The sequence below is a fragment of the Aquarana catesbeiana genome, linkage group LG11, assembly GCF_042186555.1.
Source record: "Aquarana catesbeiana isolate 2022-GZ linkage group LG11, ASM4218655v1, whole genome shotgun sequence".
NCBI lineage: Eukaryota > Metazoa > Chordata > Amphibia > Anura > Ranidae > Aquarana > Aquarana catesbeiana.
In genome coordinates, this window is record NC_133334.1 from 8,874,656 (window position 1) to 8,896,100 (window position 21,445).

Below are 21,445 nucleotides of genomic sequence, written 5' to 3' on the forward strand. Positions count from 1 at the left end.
TGGGTGACTCTGCTGGCAGCTGGGAAGGATGCAGGACAAGGTGCAGTAGTGTTGGAGGTTGTTCCGCCACCACGCCTCCAAAATGCTGATTGTGACACACCTCTCTCCTCCACCCCCTCCTCTTCTTCTTCCTCCATGGCCTCTTCCTCGGAACCAGCGGTACTCCGTAGTCGTTCAAGGGGCTACGCAAGTACGCAGGCCAAAAGATGCCATGCGGTGCTTGAGCTGGTGTGCTTGGGGGACAGGAGCCACACTGGGGCAGAGGTTCTGTCAGCTCTGCAGGGACAGGTTCAGAGGTGGTTGACGCCACGCCAACTTAAGGCAGGAATGGTGGTTTGCGACAATGGCACCAACCTCCTCTCTGCCCTCCGACAGGGACAAATGACCCATGTGCCCTGTTTGGCTCACGTCCTTAACTTGGTGGTGCAGCGGTTCTTGGGCAGGTACCCGGGCTTACAGGATGTCCTGAGGCAGGCCAGGAAAGTCTGTGTGCATTTCCGCCGGTCATATAATGCCAGTGCTCGGCTGACGGACCTCCAAAAGGAGTTTAACCTGCCCAAGAACTGCCTAATCTGTGACATGCCCACCAGGTGGAACTCAACGTTGGCCATGCTGCAGCGGCTGCACACGCAGCAGAGGGCCATCAATGAGTACCTGTGTGACTATGGCACCAGGACAGGGTCAGGGGAGCTTGTTTTTTTTTCCCCACGCCAGTGGGCCATGATCAGGGATGCATGCACTGTCCTGTCACTGTTCGAGGAGGCCACGAGGATGGTGAGCAGTGACAGTGCATGCATCAGTGACACTGTCCCCCTTGTCCACCTGTTGGAGCACACGCTGCGTGGAATAATGGACAGGGCACTTGAGGCAGAACAGAGGCAGGAAGAGGAGGACTTCCTTAGCTCTCAAGGCCCCCTTTATCCAGACAGTGTTCCTGCGTGCCCGCCGATCACACAGGAAGAGGACGAGGAGGAGGAGGAGGAGGAAGATTGTGTCAGTATGGAGGTGGAGCCTGGCACTCAGCATCAGCAGCAGTCTTTAAGGGATCAGTCCCAAGAAACACATGGACTTGTACGTGGCTGGGAGGAGGTGGCTGCGGACGTTGTCGTCCTTAGTGACCCAGAGGACTCCGGACCGAATGCCTCAGCAAACCTACGCTGCATGGCCTCCCTGATCCTGCAAAGCCTGCGTAAGGATCCTCGTATTCGTGGTATCAAGGAGAAGGACCAATACTGGCTGGCAACCCTCCTTGATCCACGTTACAAGGGTAAGGTTGCGGACCTTATCTTGCCATCGCAGAGGGAGCAGAGGATGAAACATCTTCGGGAGGCCTTGCAGAAAGGTCTGTGCAATGCGTTCCCAGAGACTGGGAGGTTACAAACTCCTGTTTCTGGACAACGTGTTGCTGAGGCTTCGGTCAGTCAAAGAAGGAGCGGTGGAGAAGGTGGCCGTCTGACCGATGCGTTCAGACAATTTTTTGGTCCACAGCCCCAAGGTATGATCGGTTCCAGCAACCATCGCCAGCGTCTGTTTTACATGGTGCAGGAATACCTAGGGGCAAGATCAGACTTGGACACCTTTCCCACCGAAAATCCTCTGGGTTACTGGGTCTTGAGGATGGATCACTGGCCAGAGCTTGCACAGTATGCAATTGAGCTACTGGCCTGTCCTGCATCCAGCGTTCTTTCGGAACGCACATTCAGTGCTGCTGGAGGCGTGGTAACCGATCACAGGGTGCGTCTGTCCACCGACTCGGTCGATCGGCTGACCTTCATAAAAATGAATCAGTCTTGGATCACCACCAGCTACCAAGCACCTGATGCTGATGTAACCGAATAATTTTTTTTGAAATCTCAGATCCCTTCAAAGACTGCCTATGCTGATGCTGAGTGACTATTCCTGAGTAATTATCCTCTTCCTCCTCAATCATCACGCTGATAGCTTGTAAGAACATTTTTGGTTCTGAGCGCCACCACCAGTGCCTAAGGCACAATTTTTCAGCCCCTGTTTAACAGGGGCGTGTAATTACAATTTTTGATGTAATACTTTGCAGCAGGGCTCGTTCCTGCATTCCAACTAGAGTGTCTGTGAGGGGTTGCAGTGTTGTGGCACCAGCACCAGTGCCTAAGGCCCAATTTTTCTGCCCCTGTCTAACAGGGGCGTGTAATTACAATTTTTGATGCAATACTTTGCAGCAGGGCTCGTTCCTGCGTTCCAACTAGAGTGTCTGTGAGGGGTTGCAGTGTTGTGGCACCAGCACCAGTGCCTAAGGCCCAATTTTTCTGCCCCTGTCTAACAGGGGTGTGTAATTACAATTTTTGATGCAATACTTTGCAGCAGGGCTCGTTCCTGCGTTCCAACTAGAGTGTCTGTGAGGGGTTGCAGTGTTGTGGCACCAGCACCAGTGCCTAAGGCCCAATTTTTCTGCCCCTGTCTAACAGGGGCGTGTAATTACAATTTTTGATGCAATACTTTGCAGCAGGGCTCGTTCCTGCGTTCCAACTAGAGTGTCTGTGAGGGGTTGCAGTGTTGTGGCACCAGCACCAGTGCCTAAGGCCTAATTTTTCAGCTCCTGTTCAACAGGGGCATGTAATTACAATTCTTGATCTAATATTTCACAGCAGGGCCCTGTGAGGGCTTACAGTGTTGTGGCCACAGCAACACCTAAGGCCCAAATTTCTGCTGAGTATATAGGGCAGGACCCTACTTTCAAACATCTAACTTACAAACGACTCCTACTTGCAAACGGAAGGAGACAACAGGAAGTGAGATGAAATCTACCCCTAGGAAGGGAAATTCTCTCCTGTAAGAGTTAATATGGGAAAACAATTTCTCCTTTCCACTGATGCTTTCCAATCCTTGTTCCACAAAAAACCCAAATTTTCAAAAAACATTTTTCATTGGGACAAAAAGTGAGGTGAAATCTTCTGAAGAGGAGGAAAGACAGCAAAACAAATGTCACAGGGGTGATAACCCTTCCCTATGTTTTCCAAAAAGCTTAAAAAAGATTTTTTGGCTGGAGCTAAACGCGATAAAAATGTACCCGTTCAAAATTACAAAGAGATTCTACTTAACAACAAACCTACAGTCCCTGTCTTGTTTGCACCGCCTGTATACTGCTGTTCAGAGTATATAGGGCCTTTCCTTATTTTAATTTGGGTGCGGGGTTCCCCTTAATGGGCCTGGTAATGGACTGGGGGGTACCCATGCCGTTTGTCTCACTGATTTTCATCCATATTGCCATGATCCGACATGACATTAAACCCGCAAGCAGTTTTAAATGAGATTTTTTCCTTTAAAAATGACATTTGGTGCAGGGACTGTTCTAAACATGGGAAACACGCGTCACTTTACAGGCATACTATAGACACCCCCCCAGGTACGATATTTAAAGGAATATTTCACTTTTTTTTTTTTTACTTTAAGCATCATTAAAATCACTGCTCCCGAAAAAACGGCCGTTTTTAAAAGTTTTTTTTGCATTGATACATGTCCCCTGGGGTAGGACCCGGGTCCCCAAACCCTTTTTAGAACAATACCATGCAAATTAGCCTTTAAAATGAGCACTTTTGATTTCGAACGTTCGAGTCCCATAGACGTCAATGGGGTTCTAACGTTCGTGCGAACTTTCGGTCCGTTCGCAGGTTCTGGTGCGAACCGAACCGAGGGGTGTTCGGCTCATCCCTATTTATGTTTTATTGTTTTTACTGGTAATGGCGGTGATCTGAGATTTTTAGTGGGACTGCGACAAATCTGACCCCAAATAACACTTTTTGGGGACCATTATTACATTATCAGTGCTATAAAAATGCACCAATCAATGTAAAAATTACACTGGCAGGGAAGGGGTTAACACTAAGGGGCGATCAAGGGGTTAAATGTGTTCCCTGGGTGTGTTCTAACTGTAGGGGGGATCGGCTGGCAGGGACATGACAGAGATCACTGTTCCCGATGACTGGGAACAGTAGATCTCTGACATGTCCCCTGTCAGAATGGGGATCCGCCTTGTTTACAAAGGCAGATCCCCATTCTGCCTCTCTACTAGGCGACTGTGGGCCCCCGGCGGACATCAAATTCACCCGACCGGTGGGCACACTCCCGCAGCATGCAGCGGCACGAGCGCGTGCCTCCCGCAACTGCACCTGCGCAATCCGCCGTACAGCTATTATTCTATTCTTGTTTTCAAATTCAATTTTAAATTCATTTTTAGATTAGATTTAATTTGAATTTGACTTTCGGCTGAATTTCGTTTAATTATTGTGGCTTAAATTAAATTAATATTGTAATTCGGAAATTTAGATACATCCAAATTTCCAAATAACGAAAAATTGGTCATACTTTCGATTCGGAACTAAGTGGATTGCAAATGCCTAGGTATAATACTTCCAGGTATTGATCACAATATCCCCCCTGACAATGTCATACCAGACCAACTTTAGCATGCTGCCTGGGTGTCCAGGGAAGGGAGGGGCAGTGAGCTTGCAGCCTCCACTCCCTCTTGAGCCATACCGAATTGCATGTTATCAACATTGCGTGGGTACCTTGCTAAGCTCCCCTGGAAGTGCACCCAGTCCCCATGTTATTGGGAGAAAAGGCAAGGTAGATGTGAGGTTCTGCAGAGGAGACTTATCAAAATCTGGAAGCCCCTTTAAGATGGGGGGAATTTAAAATTTTGGGACCCCATATGTGAGTGAGGAGTGCATAGTACCCCTTGTTTATCATTCACAAAAATAAAGTAAAATGGTAAATAAAAACTGAGAAAATGTGAAAAATCCTAAATTAAAAAAGTACAAAAATAAAAAGCATCATCCCTCAATGTAAATGCAATGCCATGTATACCATCCAGCTATGTAGACCCAACATTGATCACAAAAAATAATGTCCTGATGACCCACCAATAATCCTTCCGCCCCCCTGTTGCATATGACAGCTCCTAGGCCAGCCACTGAATGTCAACCAATTGGAAGGGTATCCCGAGTGATGTCGTTGACCAAATGACCATGCTTGGACACTTGGCCAGTTGGTTGACATTCAGCAGCTGGCCAGGGAGCTGTCATTTGTGAGTATCAACAGGAGAGGATAATTTTTGCATGGGATATAATGTCTGGCAGGTCATCAGGGATGATGTATCTACATTGTTGGGCAATGCATTTAATGTTGGATTTACATCAGGGGCAATTGTATTTTTTTTGTGATTCATTTATTAATTAACCACTTGCCAGCCACCCACCATACATTTACTGTGCGCGGCTAACATGGACAGCCTGGATCACGTACATGTACCTCAACCAGCCCTTTTCTGGGTTAGGGGCAGGCAGCATGCTACTTCCCTGGACACAGCAGGTTGTGGATCCCAATCCCGGAATCACTATGCGATCACCTGATCACAATGCCAACAAAGCTATTGTGCATGAATTTCATTCTTAACAGCTGTGTTTCCTGCAGAGTGATGAGTGATTGGCCCACAGCTATCATATGGTACCTGGGCCAATCACAGCACCCTGTACCATGTGATTAGCTGTAGCCAATCACAGTTCCCTAGTAATCACAGCTGTCATAAATGTAACCCATTCATGACAGTTGAAAATATTACTGTTACTATGATTACCATTGTAACAGTAATCAAAGTGTAAAAAAAAAAGAAAAAATGCCTGATCACCTCCCCAGAGTAGTACAGTGTTACTATGGTGACACTGAATTACTCTGATGAGAGTATGTAAAGAAAAAAAAAAAAACAAGAAAAAAATGTTGAATAAAAGGTTTTAAAATAATTGAATGCAAAATTATTTACATTTTTTTAACATACTGTCACCAGTCAGTATTCCTAATCACAGCCACACAGTGGTGTAGCTACAGGGGTGGCAAGGGTCGCAGTGGCGACCGTGACTCTGCTCTGGGGGGCCCATGCAACTGGTAGAGAGAGGCTGTCAGACAAAACTCCCCATCATGTATCGGCATTGGGAGCTCCGTCAGACAGTGAAGACACTGCAAAGTGAAAGCAAAGGAGGAAGAAGTGTCTTCCCGTGTGCTGTGTTTTCTGCCTTCCCCTACAACACAGAACCCGGCTGTATGATTGAAGGTACTGTACTGCTGATTTTTTGAAAGGCTGTACAATAAAGGCTGTACAACATTTGCTGTCGGAATTTCATAAAAACAAAAATTTGAGAGCTGGATCTCAAATTTTCCGACAACAAAATCCGATGTTGTAAATTCCGACCGTGTGTACACAATTCCGACGCAAAAAAATTCACGCATGCTCGCAATCAAGCAGAAGAGCCACACTGGCTATTAAACATAATTTTTCCCAGCTCATCGTACGTGTTGTACGTCACCGCGTTCTTGGCGATCGGAATTTCTGACAACATTTGTGTGACCGTGTGTATGCAAGACAAGTTTGAGTCAACATCCATCGGAAATAAATCCAGGATTTTGTTGTTGGAATGTTCGATCGCCTGTATGCGGCAATAGGGTTCAAAATTAAGTTGGCAATTTTTATTTTAGAATCTTACAAACAAGAACACACATTCCAACTTCTTTATACAAAAATACAAAAAATAAATATTATATATATATTTTTTAAATATGCATAACATATTGTATACACGACTAAACATAATAATAAAGGCTTACTTCAACCTATAATTTATGAACAACAGGGTTTTTTTCCCTCAACCAAGAGAAATATCACTGTATTATATTATACTATATATATATATATATATATATATATATATATATATATATATATATATATATATATGTCACTAAATAGCATAGACATCTTCAAAAATTCTAAGCATTACTCAACTTGATTAACATTCAGACCAAGAAACATAAATTATCATGTGTATGTAGCCTTTCTTCAAAATTATGTTTATACATGAAAATTTAAGGAAGTGTCCAGAGAGAAAACAGGGAAAGAACCCAACACCCAGAGATCAACAAACAGCAGCTACAGGCCTGATATTCCTCCATGCCTTTATCCAGACCCTTTGCTGCCATCTGTCTTTCTCGAGACCCCAAATTTTTCCTACCTCACCAAGAATCTCACACACCACCACCGGAACAGGAAGTACTTTCTGCCGAAGGGATACCTGACACCGTGCATTCCAGGTGTAATAACGGACTACTAAGCTGACTAAAAAAAGAGTGTCCAAATCAAATCCCTTGCGATTCTGCAATGCTCCATACACCCACTCAGCTTAAGACATGCTAGGCAGGAAAGAAATATTCAGAGCCCTCCCCACCATTTTATAGACTTCTATATTGAAAGGGCACTGAAGCAAGAAGTAGTCCATGGTTTCCACTTAACCCTGACACTCCGCTCTTGGACAACCACGATTGTCCAAAGAGCAGCACTTCACGTTCCCCTTCACATATAGCCTACCATGGAAAGTGAGCCGGGCCTGATCCATAAATTTCAAGGGAATCCGCTCAGAATTTATTAAACGTAAACCCTCCCTCATAATATGACCTGGGCAATGCCTTAAGACCAGTGGCGCATGAAAGACAGTACCCACGATCTTCTCACCCAGGAGTCTCCTAGGAAGGGAGCTGATATCCTCCACTGTCACATGCCACCGTTTAAGAATTTTCAGGCACAGGGCAACATAAGCTGGGAGCTTACCGTGCTTGATCCTTAGGCTTTTCACTGGCCCACCACTTTCCCAACAGCCCAGAAAATGTCTAAACCAGATCTGGAAAATACCTACCCATCCAGGCGGTCTCTCTGCTAGCATGTTACCAAAATTGTGTTTCAAAAACATCAGAGAGTAGAACACAACCGGGTTGACCATCCCTGGGCCACCCTTCCACCTAGATAGGTAAGTCACATTCCGCTTCACAAGATTCAGCCTGTTCCCCCATAATAATTGGAAGAAACAACTATAAATCCTGGTATAGCAAGACTCTGGCAAGATGCAAACAAAGCTGACATACAGAAAGGTAGGAATCAGGTAAGTCTTAATCAAGTCCACCCTTTCCCTCAAAGAGAGCTGCCACCCTTTCCAGCATTTCACCTTGACATCAGCATCATTCAGCCTGGCTTCCCAATTTGACTTACTGTAATCTTCAGGGCCAAACTCGATGCCTAATACTTTGACTTTCTGCTGAGGCCCCGGGAAGGTGTCCAGAAGTGCAAAGCTCTCACCTCTCTCACTCATCCAAAAAACGTCATTTTTATCACGGTTGACCTTGGAGCCTGATGCCTCGGAATACTGCTCTATAACTGAAACCACCTCCTGCACCTCCTCTTTCCCAGAGATAAAGACAGAAACATCATCAGCATAGGCTACAACCCTCAAGGGCGGCTTACCAGTAATGCTCACCGGCACCCCGCACAACGGTCCGCTCTCTAGCCTTCTGATGAAGGGGTCGATTGCGAACACGTATAGCAGAGGGCTCAGCGGACACCCCTGGTGCACCCCCCGATCCAACCCTGAAGGGCCGTCCAAGCCAACCGTGAACAAGCATCTGCTTCTCTGTATAAAGTCTTAAGCCATCCAATAAACCCACACTCCAGGCCATACTTGTCAAGGAAAAGCCAGAGGTACTCACGATTGACACGATCAAAAGCCTTCGCCTTTTCCAGTGCCAGCAAATACTTTCCCCAGCCTTCAGCTCTGCAACGTTCCAGACCGCTAACACTGCTGATAAAGTGCTTTCTGCCCTGGACCGAACAGTGCTGCTGACGAGAAAGCAATCTGTCTGCTACTGACAACAAGCGCCAGAAAATTATCTTCGCCAGAATCTTTCTATCGACATTGAGAAGGCTAATGGGGCACCGATTCTCAATCATTGAGGGATCCTTGCCTTTTGACAACAGAGTCACATCAGATTGTCTCATAGAAGGAGGGAGCGAACCCTGCAGACAGCCGTGAAATACCTCCACAAGATAAGGTACCAAGCTGGATTTGAAAGTCTTATAAAATTCAGCCGTCAATCCATCTGGCCCAGGGGTTTTCTTAATAGCCAGACCATCTATAGCTTTGACTACCTCTTCTGCTGTGATTCCCCATCAAACTTGCCAGCGGAATGTTATTTCCCAGACCTGGTGTAGAATCCAGAAAACTCAACATCTTTGCCCAATCGAGGTACTTCTCCCCCAGAAGATCCACATAAAAAGACCTTGAGACCTCCAGGATCCCTGACCTGGATTTCGACAAAGAGCCCGTACTATCCCTTAGCCCAACAACTGTCTTAACTGCTACACTTTGTTTGCAGTTCTGATAAGGGTCGGGCGAGTGATGTTTCTCATAGTCCCTTTCCAGAACCAAAGAAGCATGCCCATCATACTAATACTTCCTAAGGAGAAGTTTCACCTCAGAGATTGTCCCGAAATCTCCACCACTCGAGACAAGGCGATCAAGTTTTCTCCGCAGCTGCTGGTAGGCAATGTACCTACCAAGCTGTTTCCTTTTTCCTATGGCCTTGAAAAGCCCACTAATCTGGCTTTTGGCAACCTGCCACCACTCTAACTCACTGCTGCAGAAATCCAGAATGGTTACCTGAGCCTGAAAAAAATCCTCAAAAGATTGTCTTACCTCCTCATCATCCAGCAGAGCCAAATTCATCCTCCAAATACCCTTTCCTTTAGGTGGCATTTCTGAAGCATTGAGAATAACAGACAGCAAAAGGTGATCAGAGAACTCCACCATACGACACTCAGGAGCCGAAAAGGCAGAGTCCCCCTTTAAAAAAAAACAACTATCTATCCTGCTCTCACAACTGCCTCGCTTAAATGTGTACCCTGTGCTGTCTGGGCAACGCTTAATATGCACATCTTCCAGACCTGCTTCCCTGGCTATCGTATTAAGAAAAATGCTATCATATCTTAGGCTGTCAGTGGAGCCTTTCCTGTCTTTGGGCCTAGTAACGGTGTTAAAATCACCTCCAAAGACAACTTGCCGAGATGTAAAAAGGAAAGGCTTAATCTTTGTAAAGAGGCATTTCCTCTCCCATCTAGTTTGTGGTCCATAAATGTTTATGAAACGCAGATCATGTCTCTTCACGGAGACGTCCAGGACCATACACTTTCCAATCTCTACCTCGATAACCCGCCGACACGTTAGCATGCCAGTAAAAAGTACTGCAACTCCACTGTAAGGCTCGGCCGCAAGAGACCAGAAGGAGGGCCCATGCCTCCACTCCCTGTTTGCCAGGTGGACATCGGCAAGGCTGTTTAGCCGGGTCTCTTGCAAAAATAAAATATCAGCATTCATCTCGCTGAGCAAAAATAAGGCCATATTACGAGCCCTTACAGATTTTATGCTGGCAACATTAATCGTTGCCAACTTTATCGGAGTGGGAACTGCCATCAAGATGATTGAAGTAGGCGTTTCTTAGCCTGAGCTCCCTCCCCTCTTACTGGAGACCTTGACCTCTTTAGAGAACACTCTACCTCATCCTCCTCTATCGGAGACATGGATTTAGAAGACTCCTCCTCCCCCTCAGATAAGGACCCAAACTTGTTTCCCAGCGGCAAATCATCTACCTCTAAAGATGAAACCGAGGAGGCAGAGGTCAGGACTACCTTATTCCTCCTTCTCCCCACCTTGGTCCACTCTCCCTCCTCCCCTGAAACATTACCCTGAAAGACCTCATCTACATTATTAGCAGTGGCAACTTCCCCCTTTTTCACCTTAGATCCTCTACTAGAGGTTTTACGCTGCCTTAGGGAAGGCCCTGATGAAGCTGCCACCTCAGATCTGCACGAATCTGCCCCTTTGGCAGCCTCAGCCAATCTGGATGACTTATTTACTTTTGGAACACTGGGCACCTGAAACAATGGGGAAGAACACACAACAGAAGTAGACACTGACACAGTAGGGAGCACAGACTGGGGAGCAGATACAAGAGGGGTCACACTTTCAGGTTGGGAAACTGACACCTGGGGGGGCCCTCAGGACTAGCTGAAACAGCTCCACCAACCCTTTGCTGCCCCCCACGTTCCTCCTCCTCCATCCTCAGCAGTTCTTCCACCACCTCTGGCTGATTACTGAGGGCTTCAGGGCAAAGGCTATAGGGGTGACCTAACTTGTTACAAAGATTACAACGAATACTATTGAAGTCTTTTGCAACATGCCCTGAGCTCTGACAGAGGGAACATTTCTGCACAGAACATGAGCTTGAAAAATGCCCTTTTTCGCCACAGTGATGACACAACTTTGGTTGCAATGCATAAAAAGTAATAATCCTGTCACGACCTATAAAGGCAGACGAAGGGATGTGCTTAACAACATTACCTGTGACATGCAGTTTTACTAACATTATCCATCCTCCTGTCCATATACCCCTATCATCTACAACTTTCCTCAAGGGGGCTTGGACATCAACATATCTCCCCAACCACACCACCAGATCCGCAGCAGGAATGGACTCATTCCGTACTAGAATGGTGCTGTTCTTATATAATGGCTGGCGAGAGACTACTTTGGGTGACAAACCTGCCCATCTTGGGGACTCCTTCCACCTCTGCTCATACCTCTCCCAAAAGACATCTAATCCTTCCGCCTTGACAAAAGAGAGGTCATACTCATATTACCCAACATGGCTGATAAGGGCAAAAATCTCCTCCGCTTTAAAACCCATCCCCAGAATACGGTCCACCACGGCTGTGTACAGTCCTATTTGGGGGGGGCTTCTCCAGTCCACCTCAATTGGACCACATTGCGGCATTTAAAGCAGAGATGTCTGACACAGATATATTTACATTACCCTTGGTAATTCTTACTTCATTACAAGTAACTAAAGGGTTACCAACAGTGGAGATGTCTTTATTAATACTCTTCACAGCAGAGTCCGCACACCATTCACTGGCTTTCTGTACACAGGTGGAAGTCTCAGCCACTGCCCTCTACTGCACCATCCATAGGAACTACACCTACATTATGGTGTATAGGCAAGTCATAAACAAAAACAGCTTTTTTTGCCACCTGTTGTTTTAAAGGTTTTGGGGGGACATCATTATCCTCTTCTTCATCCTCAGATGATCCAGACACAGCAAACTTGCGATCATGCAAAGGTGATTCCATTTCTGTGATTAACTATAGCATACTTGCTCCCTTCACAGGCTCAGATGGATCATCTTGCTCCATAGCCTCCTGCTGCGGTGACAAGGGCACAGAACTTCCTTGGTCTGATGACATACTGGCAGTCAAAACACCTGACTGCTGATCACCGACAGCCTGCGTGCCAGAGCTTTCTCCACTTTCTGCAGGCATACTGATACTTGGCTCGGAATGTAAAGATTTTCCAACATGCTGGCCAGAAACACAGTCCGAGCCCACAGAATCTTTTTTGCATTGCACTGACCTTTCTTTCTCACACTCTGGTGATGCTTCTCCTCCACTGGACGCTATGGTCCCTCTGCACATTGTATGGAAGCGATCATCATTGCCATTTTTCGCCTTGAAAGCTCCGCTGGTTTCTTTCAATGCAGCCACCAGCAGACTCTGCTTTACCACTTTGACCTCCAAAGCCATTAACTTAGGCCGCATCTGTCTTCTCTTAGAACTGTGAAGCCGGTCATTTGCAATTTTTTTATGCTTGAAGTCAAACTTTAACTTCGCCAGTACTTCCTCCTTCTTGGCAATTCTCACAATCCTAGCACAAACCTTCTTTCTGTAGGCTGACAGGCTTTCACTTTTAGCTGGCCCTTTTTCCAAGTCCTCAAACACTGGTATGGGAGGACCGGTACTCTGGCCACCCGGGGGATCCTCCCCTGGGTTCACCCCAGATTCCTGCATCCACTCTGGGTATAGGGAGTAATCAAGCTCCCTGGATCAGTAGGCCTCACTGGAGCTCAGGAGATCAGCAGTAGTGCAGCCACACCCTTTGCAGCTATAACAGCTTCAACTCCTCTGGGAAGGCTGTCCACAAGGTTTAATAGTGGTGTGTCTATGGGAATGTTTGACCATTCTTCCAGAAGCACATTTGTGAGGTCAGGCACTGATGTTGGACGAGAAGGCCTGGATTGCAGTCTCTAGTCTAATTCATCCCAAAGGTGTTCTATCAGGTTGAGGTCAGGACTCTTGTGCAGGCCAGTCAAGTTCCTCAATCCCAAACTCACTCATCCATGTCTTTATGGACCTTGCTTTGTGTACTGGTCCAAATCACTTGGTGGAGGGGGGATTATGGTGTGGGGGTTGATTTTCAGGGGTTGGTCTTGGCCCCTTAGTTCCAGTGAAGTGAGTCACTCTTAAGGCGTAAGCATACTAAGACATTTTGGACAATTCATGTTCCCAACTTTGTGGGAACAGTTTCGGGATGGTCCCTTCCTGTTCCAACATGACCGCGCATCACTTCACAAAGCAAGGTCCATAAAGACATGGATGAGCGAGTTTGGGGTGGAGGAACTTAACTGGCCTGCACAGAGTCCTGACCTCAACCCGATAGCATACATTTGGGATGAATTAGAGCAGAGACTGCAAGCCAGATCAGTGCCTGCCATCACAAATTCGCTTCTGGAAGAATGGTCAAACATTCCCATAGACACACTCCTAAACCTTGTGTACAGACTTCCCAGAAGAGTTGAAGCTGTTATAGCTGCTAAGGGTGGGCCAACTCAATATTGAACCCTATTGGCCCCAGGCATTGCTTACCGCTATGCCATCAATGTTTGGGAATTTTTTTTTTTTAATGTTTATATACCTTAGGCATCCTGAAGCACTGCACTTCCATATTACCTTGCCACGGCGAGGTACGTCATATCCTCTCACCCGTTTGGGATTGATGACACATATATCCCAGTAGCCGAGTGCGCCTCGCTTTCTTCACACTGTGCAGGCACGTGATTAGGAGGTGAATGCTGGGTAGCCAGCTGCACTGTATCCCGGGAGAAAGTCCTACCGGGCTTCAGATGCACACACTGATGATGGATGCCTACAGAAACGAGAGGAGACAGTAAGTCACATTGCATTTACAATGAACACCAACAATTGCATATGCAGCTTATGACAATTTGAATGGCATAAGCTGCGACTATCATGGGGGTGCTTAAAAAAAAAAAAAAAAATGACCGGAGCTGCGCTTTAAGTGGGAAATAAGTATATATTGTCCAGTGGAAGAATATCATGAGGAACGCTACCAAACCTATTGCTGATCACAAAAAATTGGAATGTTAGTTTGGGTGGATTCTAGAGTAGCTTGGTAACCTTCGTACATACTGTGAGGTGGCACTCGAGGTATGAACAGCATAGTTAGTGACCTCATGGAATAAATCCAGCCCTCCAGAAACACGAAGTCCATGGCTCAACAAGTGTCCATTAAAACTGCATTATAGTTTCAATCAAATTTTGTCCCCCTACAGAAGTTGCACCGATATATACAAGCTTCATACTACTTTTCCGAAAACACTTCACATCAATACTTTAATGAAGACGGAGAATTTGTTACACAATATGTTATCCAAAACCATTTATTAGTCAACAAAACTATTCTCACTAATGATGTTGGATTATTTGAGCAATCTATTTCCAGAGAGCAAAGCATTTTTATCAATGCAAGTTTAATAAAATGGAAGAATGACCAAAAAGAGGTAAGCTGTATTGTGTAAGATGGCTGTGGTCTCTTTGAAGTTGATCTTTTCACTATCACAGGCCTATCCCGCTTTGTCAGGTCTCTGTAAAGGTGGCTATCTTGGTAGAGGAGCAGCGTTTTGCTTCATAATGTCAGAGCTACCCCCTTGATGAATGTTGGGAAATATTTAGAAAGAAGTAGTAGATGTGGAGGAAGCAAAGATCCATAGAATATACAAAGAAGAAGCAGGGGGATCCCTGCACTGCAGGCCCTCAGGTACAGCTTTCTTTCCAGCAAGGAGAACAGTGATCAGCACAGTAGTGACATCACCAAACCTCACTTCAAATCATCTAGTGAGACCATCAGTCAGAGGCAGCAGTGCCTTAGATGATATCACACTGCAGATATACAGTTCTGAAGAAAGAAAAACAGGAAACAAAAGGCTCCTTTTTAGGGTGCTATGAAGGTGCAATTAAAATTTCTAGATGCTTTTTAACCACTTCAGCCCCGGAAGGATTTACCCCCTTCCTGACGGGGCCATTTTTTATGGCACTGCATCGCTTTAACTGACAATCGTACGACGTTGTACCCAGACAAAATTTACATCCTTTTTCCCCACAAATAGAGCTTTCTTTTTGTGGTATTTGATCACCCCTGCGGCTTTGAATTTTTGCGCTATAAACAAAAAAAGAGCAACAATTTTGAAAAAAACACAATATTTTTTTATTTTTGCTATAATAAATATCCCCAATTTTATTTTTTAAAAAACTAATTTTTTCCTCAGTTTAGGCCAATATGTAATCTTCTACATATTTTTGTTAAATTAAAAATAGCAATAAGCATATATTGATTGGTTTGCACAAAAGTTATAGCTTCTACAAAATAGGGGATAGATTTATGGCATTTTTATTATTATTATTTTTTTACTAATAATGACGGCGATCTGCAATTTTTATTGGGACTGAGACATTGCGGCGACAGATCGGACACTTTTGACACTTTTTTGGAACCACTGAACCCGCCCGATCCTCCAGAACATGCCGAATGCTAGGGGAGGAGGGGCAGGGTCCACTAAGTGTTTGGGAGTATCTGGCGGGTACCCCTTCATGCATTGGCGCCACGTCCATCACGCCTTGCATATGACGTCAGTCCTGACATCACTGCACCGGCGCTCAGCCACAACATTCTGTGTCTCCATATGGGGGAGCTTCCGCGGCGGTTACTGAGTGCTCACTCGGTTCAGGTGCATTTTCTCCTCCCCCACTGGTTCACCTGTGTGGCGTTGGCGGCATATATCTACTCCCCATTGAAGTGAGCTGGTCATTGACCAGTCTCCCTCTGGGGATATTGCACAACAGCTACATTGATCTGCTGGTGGTGCTTTGATGCAGCGTTGTTGTTAGCTCTCTTTTTGGTTTAGATCATTTTTTTTCTTTTTTCCCCTCTTTCTGGTGGTTTAGTGTTTTGGTCCAGCAACTTGGCTGTTTTTTTCCACCTGGTATTTTTCAAGTCTCCTACATCCTATACATCTATTTATTTCTCCACCATTTCCAGGCACAGGTTTTTTCAACACTCTTTGGCACCACTCATACTTTTGTCATCACTCCCTCTGGAGCTACACTGGGTTCACTATCAAGTAATACTACTACTCATTACACTCAATGAGTACTCACCTTACTCATTACATATTATTGTTATAATTATAAACATATTTAATATTCTGTTCCCAGATACCCCTGCTTCATCAAGTATACACCATTTTTTGTCACATGGAGATTTCAGTTACATCCTGCATGTTCTTACACTGCCCGATGTTGCATCCCTATTATTATGCCGCCTCAGATCCCGTGGTGGGGTTGTGTCCCAGGCTGCCAGGGTGCTGGCTGCCCCGCGCTGCATTTGCTGTCTGGGTTAGTGAGTGTGGTAGGTTAACGATCTATACACACTAAAGATTCTTGATTATTTTTTTTCCCTAGAGTATGGTTCATTACATTTTTTATATATATTCCATAGGTATGTCTATCGCATCTGCTCCTGACGAGTGGGAATACCCACGAAACGTGTCAAGCTACACTTGATGCTACAGCTACACCCTATATGGACTGTTATTTACTTACAACAATTATACTCTATGATATCACCTATATACCATCTGGTGGATGCACATATACCATGTGGGTGCATGTGCCATCATCGGGCATGTTGCTATTGGCAATCACATGCACATTTATTTACGCATCCATCACTTTGATCATTTGTTGCTATGCATGTACTTTTTTACTCAACATATTTAGGCCCTGTGCACACTCGATGTATATATGAGATAAACTATGTTTTATATGTGATCTAATAAATATTTTATATTGTAACTTACCTCCACTATCCAATTGCTTCATCTATAGTCCCAACTCCCCTTTAGTTTTTGTTTGGAAAATTAAGACGTCTTTCCACAAAATTGGCATGTTACCAAGTTATTTCTCACACATGGCATTCCAAAAATTCAAAAGAATGAAAATCCAAAAATAAATGAAAATTCCAAAACCCAAAAATCCGAAATAATAACTAACTAATAATAATAACTATTACTAACTATTAAATTATAGGTACTGCAATTTCCTTTAAAACTTGGTTAGTAAACATAATGAATACAAATTTATCTGAAGTTACGAATTATCCGAAATAATGAATGCCGCATCTAAACGAATGGAACGCAACAAATTAATAATATAAAAAAAGAATAATAAAAACTTTTTATTATTATTATTATTATTATTATTATTATTATTATTGTTGGAAGGCAACATGGTTTAATATCATATTTCTGGTATTTCATTCCCTGGTTGATATAGGCAGATGGCCCCAAGTTGGAATGTTACCAGTTACACATCAAAGCTTTGTAGCATATCAGAATCTGCATCTGAAAGCTAGCAAGGCGGTAACAAGAGCTTGGCTCCGGGCCGACTGGTGTGATAATACACTGCAAGCAATCTTCAAAGAGAGCCATGGCTGCCATGATGATTGATAACGGTGGGTGACAAAGATCAAAGTATCAACAGGCAGAGATGATACATAGATAATGCTGCCCCTAGAGGCCAATACGGCAGGGTGGACAGTAATATAATCTATTCAGAAGGACTGCTCTGTGAACACTTTGATTCGTCTAAAAACTGAGATGGGCTGGCAATGGGGTGGGTCTGGACGGTGTGTGATTGAGGTTTAGAAAGGGCTGACTGAGGCGCAGAGCCCTCTTGTGCCATCCTAAACCCAGCTGACAAAACAATATCTCGAGGTAAGCATTGTGATAAGTATCTTTGATGTTCTTTTGTCATATACTCTGTATAATTCTCTATAGTATTTCCATGCTAGCATACTCCTATTTTCTTGGGAAATAAATAAGACATTGTTTTATTAAGCAGTGTGTTTGTTTTCATAGCTTACCTTATATCATTGTGCTTATCAGAGTTTTAATAGACTAGCTAACTATGGGAATAAACAAGTTAATATATATGCAATAAATAGAGGGAATCTTTAACCACCCTCGAATAATATTTATTGTACCAATTACAAAAACAACTATTATTTATTATTATTAATTCATTATGTTCCATTCGTTTAGATGCAGCATTTGATATTTCGGATAATTCGTAACTTCAGATAAATTCGTATTTGTTAAGTTCCCTAACAGCCACATTTTAAAGGAAATTCCAATATCTATAATTTAATAGTAGTTGTTATTAGTTAGTTGTTAATTTTTGAATTTTCGAATATCAATTTCGATCATAACAAATGACCCGAAAAACGGAACCCCCCTCAAAAAACAAATGAAACAAAAATGAGAATGAATCACCGTAATTATTCGGCAGTGCACATATCTACTGCTTGCAGTCCCACAAATTAAGCAGCAATGTGCTGCAGATGTTAACATTACCTACTTCCCACCCGGCCACTGCACATATACGGCTGGGTGGGCACTTCTCTCCTTGTGAGTGGACGTTCAGGAACATCCCTCAGAAGGAGGGGGATCGCCTGCGTGCGCGCCCAAGCAGTGGCGTCATCCTGATGTGCTTGTGTCACCCGGACACGGCGCATCTCCGATCGGAAGGAGGGCTCTGTGATTGGCCCTTCTGTTCAAATGACGGTTGTGTCCAATCACAGCCATCATGTGATGTAAATAGAGAGCCAGATAGTAGGTGATCGGCTCTCCTCTCCTCACTCGGAAGTTGTCAGTGAGGAGAGGAGAGCGGATCTCTGCAGCCGGCCGGTGATCAGTGAGGTTATGAGCTGTTTTTTACAGCTTTTTACACACTGATCACCGCCTCAATGTCCCCACACAATGTAAAAACACAAGTCCCCAAAATAGTGTCCCCAAAACACATGTCCCCACACACATGTCCCCACACAGTAAAAACACCTGTCCCCCACATATGTAACAGTAAAATCACATGTCCCAATGATCATTTGCACACATATGTCCATGATCACCTGTGCACATCTGTACATGATCATCTGCGTATATCTGTCCGTGATCACACAAACCAATTATTTTGCACTTAACGGGATTTTTTTTTTACCAAAGACATGTAGCAGACTACATTTTGACTTAAATTTATGACAAAATTTGATTTTATTGGATTTCTTTTAAAATAGAAAGAAGAAAATATATATTTTTTTCAAAATTTCTGCTCTTTTTTTTATATAAATCGCAAAAAATAAAAAATGGAGTCATAAATAAATACCACCAAAAGAAAGCTCTATTTGTGGGAACAAAATGATAAAAATGTCATTTTGGTACAGTGTAGTATGACTGCGCAATTGTCATTGAAAGTGCGAGAGCGCTGAAAGCTGAAAATTGGTCTGGGAAGGAAGGGGGTGAAGGTGTCCAGTATTGAAGTGGTTAAAACGATTAAATTGTATCTCAACAGGGTAGAAATGTGCTGAACAGAAGTTGATTGGGCCTTTACTACGCAGCCTAAAATATCTAAAACCAAATATATATTTTTATTATTTACATAAAACATGGAATGAATAAAGCTTTTCTCAGGTATTTTTGCCACCTGTCTCCCATTTAAGGGATTTGTATTTCATTGTTATAAAGAATTATTTTTATGTAAAGGATTTATTAAATACAACTAAAAGAAAGCTCTACACCAAATCACAAAACCAGGCTTATACTAAAGTTGTTAAATAAAGGGATTATATTGTTATTTAACCACTTAAGGACAAAGCCTGGTTTTGTGATTTGGTGTTTAAAGTTAAAATAATTTTTTTTTGCTAGAAAATTACTTAGAACCCCCAAACATCAGGCAAAAGGATCGGATTGTCTCCGCCTCTTCCAACAGCTCCAGAAAGCTGCGGGGATGCCCGTGACGTGGCCGAAGGGGAGGAGACCACTTTAAACCCAAAGTGGACTGTCCACCGTGAATAAATAATACCAGGGTTATGGCAGCTATTTGCTACTATAACAACAGTAGTTAATGTGAAAGTAGCGATGTATAACGACGGTAAAAAAAATGTCTTTTGAAAAAAAAAATTACCCTTTAGGAGCTATGGGTGGGAGTGATGTTTTGATGGCGCTTCAGCCCTGCAATGATATGGAGCAGAGTGGGGGGGCCATCTTCCCTTCAGTCAGCTCCATATCGCAGACCGAGAAGGATCTGACGCTACCGACGGCTCCGGTAAGCGACGTGGGTATCCGCCACAGAGACCACTTTTATCTGAAAGCCGACCACCCACCCAAGAAGAGGATACCGGGATTATGTTAGCTAGCTGCTGCCATAACAATAAAACTCATCTTCAAACAGCCGACGTATGACAAGGGCGGGCGGTCGGCAAGTGGTTAAACCACCCACCGTCGTTATACGTGGCTACTTTGACATTAACTACTGTTGTTATAGCAGCAGATAGCTTTTTTTATTCAAGGTGGGCAGTCCGCTTTGGGATAAAAGTGGTCTCCCCCCTCCCACCGTGTCCCGGGCATCCCCGCAGCATTCCGGAGCCGTTGGAAGAGGCAGAGACGACCTGATTCTTTTGTCTGATGGGCAGGAAGTCGATTGAGGGCATGATGGCCCCCACTCAACATCAAACATCACTTCCGCCCAACGGCTTTTTTTTTTTTTTTTTGCTTTTAAGTGTAATGCCCCGTACACACGGTCGGATTTTCCGATGGAAAATGTCCGATCGGAGCGTGTTGTCGGAAATTCCGACCGTGTGTGGGCTCCATCGGACATTTTCCATCGGATTTTCCGACACACAAAGTTGGACAGCAGGAGATAAAATCCGATTGCGTCAATTCCGACCACGTGTGGCCTGTTCCGACGCACAAAGTGCCACGCATGCTCAGAAGAAATTCCGAGACGGGACAGCTCGTTCTGGTATACTTAGCGTTCGCAATGGAAACAGCACTTTCGTCACGCTGCAATGTTAAAAATGGTTTAATACAGCGCACTCTCTTCTTCTTTATAATGTGACAAGAATTAAGTAGTTTTGCTGCTCATATTCACACACACTTCTCACAAACTTTTATTTGTGTTTTTTTAGTGGGATTCCCTGAATATATTGTTATTAGTTGTCACATCTGACAGTTTTATATTATTATTATTTTTTTTTTTTTTTTGGATTTTCTGCCTTTTTTTTTCTTTAATGTTTGGATTTTTTCCAAGGCTGATCTTTGTTCAATGTTATTTTTATTTTTACTCCAGAATATTTTTGGGTGTGTTTTGTGTGTCAAGTTACCCCCAACACCATTGATATCTTTTATTATTTAATCTCAAGGAGATTGTTTGGTGTTGGTGACCCTTGTTCATTTCACATTGTATATTTGAATTGTACCTGAATCCTCACAAACAAACTGTCCTTTTTGAAGTAAAACACATAGGAGAGTATAATTCCAAACAAAAATTCCTTTATTAAGGGATCAGAACCAAACAAA

The 21,445-nt window shown here is 44.0% G+C and overlaps 1 protein-coding gene across 1 annotated transcript in view; it reads left to right on the forward strand.

The window, feature by feature from the left end:
• The window catches only part of LOC141112896 (vomeronasal type-2 receptor 26-like), a 106,565-nt gene that overhangs the window by 73,565 nt on the left and 11,555 nt on the right, over positions 1 to 21,445 (forward strand). The window contains exon 3 of the mRNA XM_073605999.1: positions 14,309 to 14,536. Within this exon, the coding sequence (XP_073462100.1) occupies positions 14,309 to 14,536 (228 nt within the window). The remainder of the gene's footprint in view (positions 1 to 14,308; positions 14,537 to 21,445) is intronic.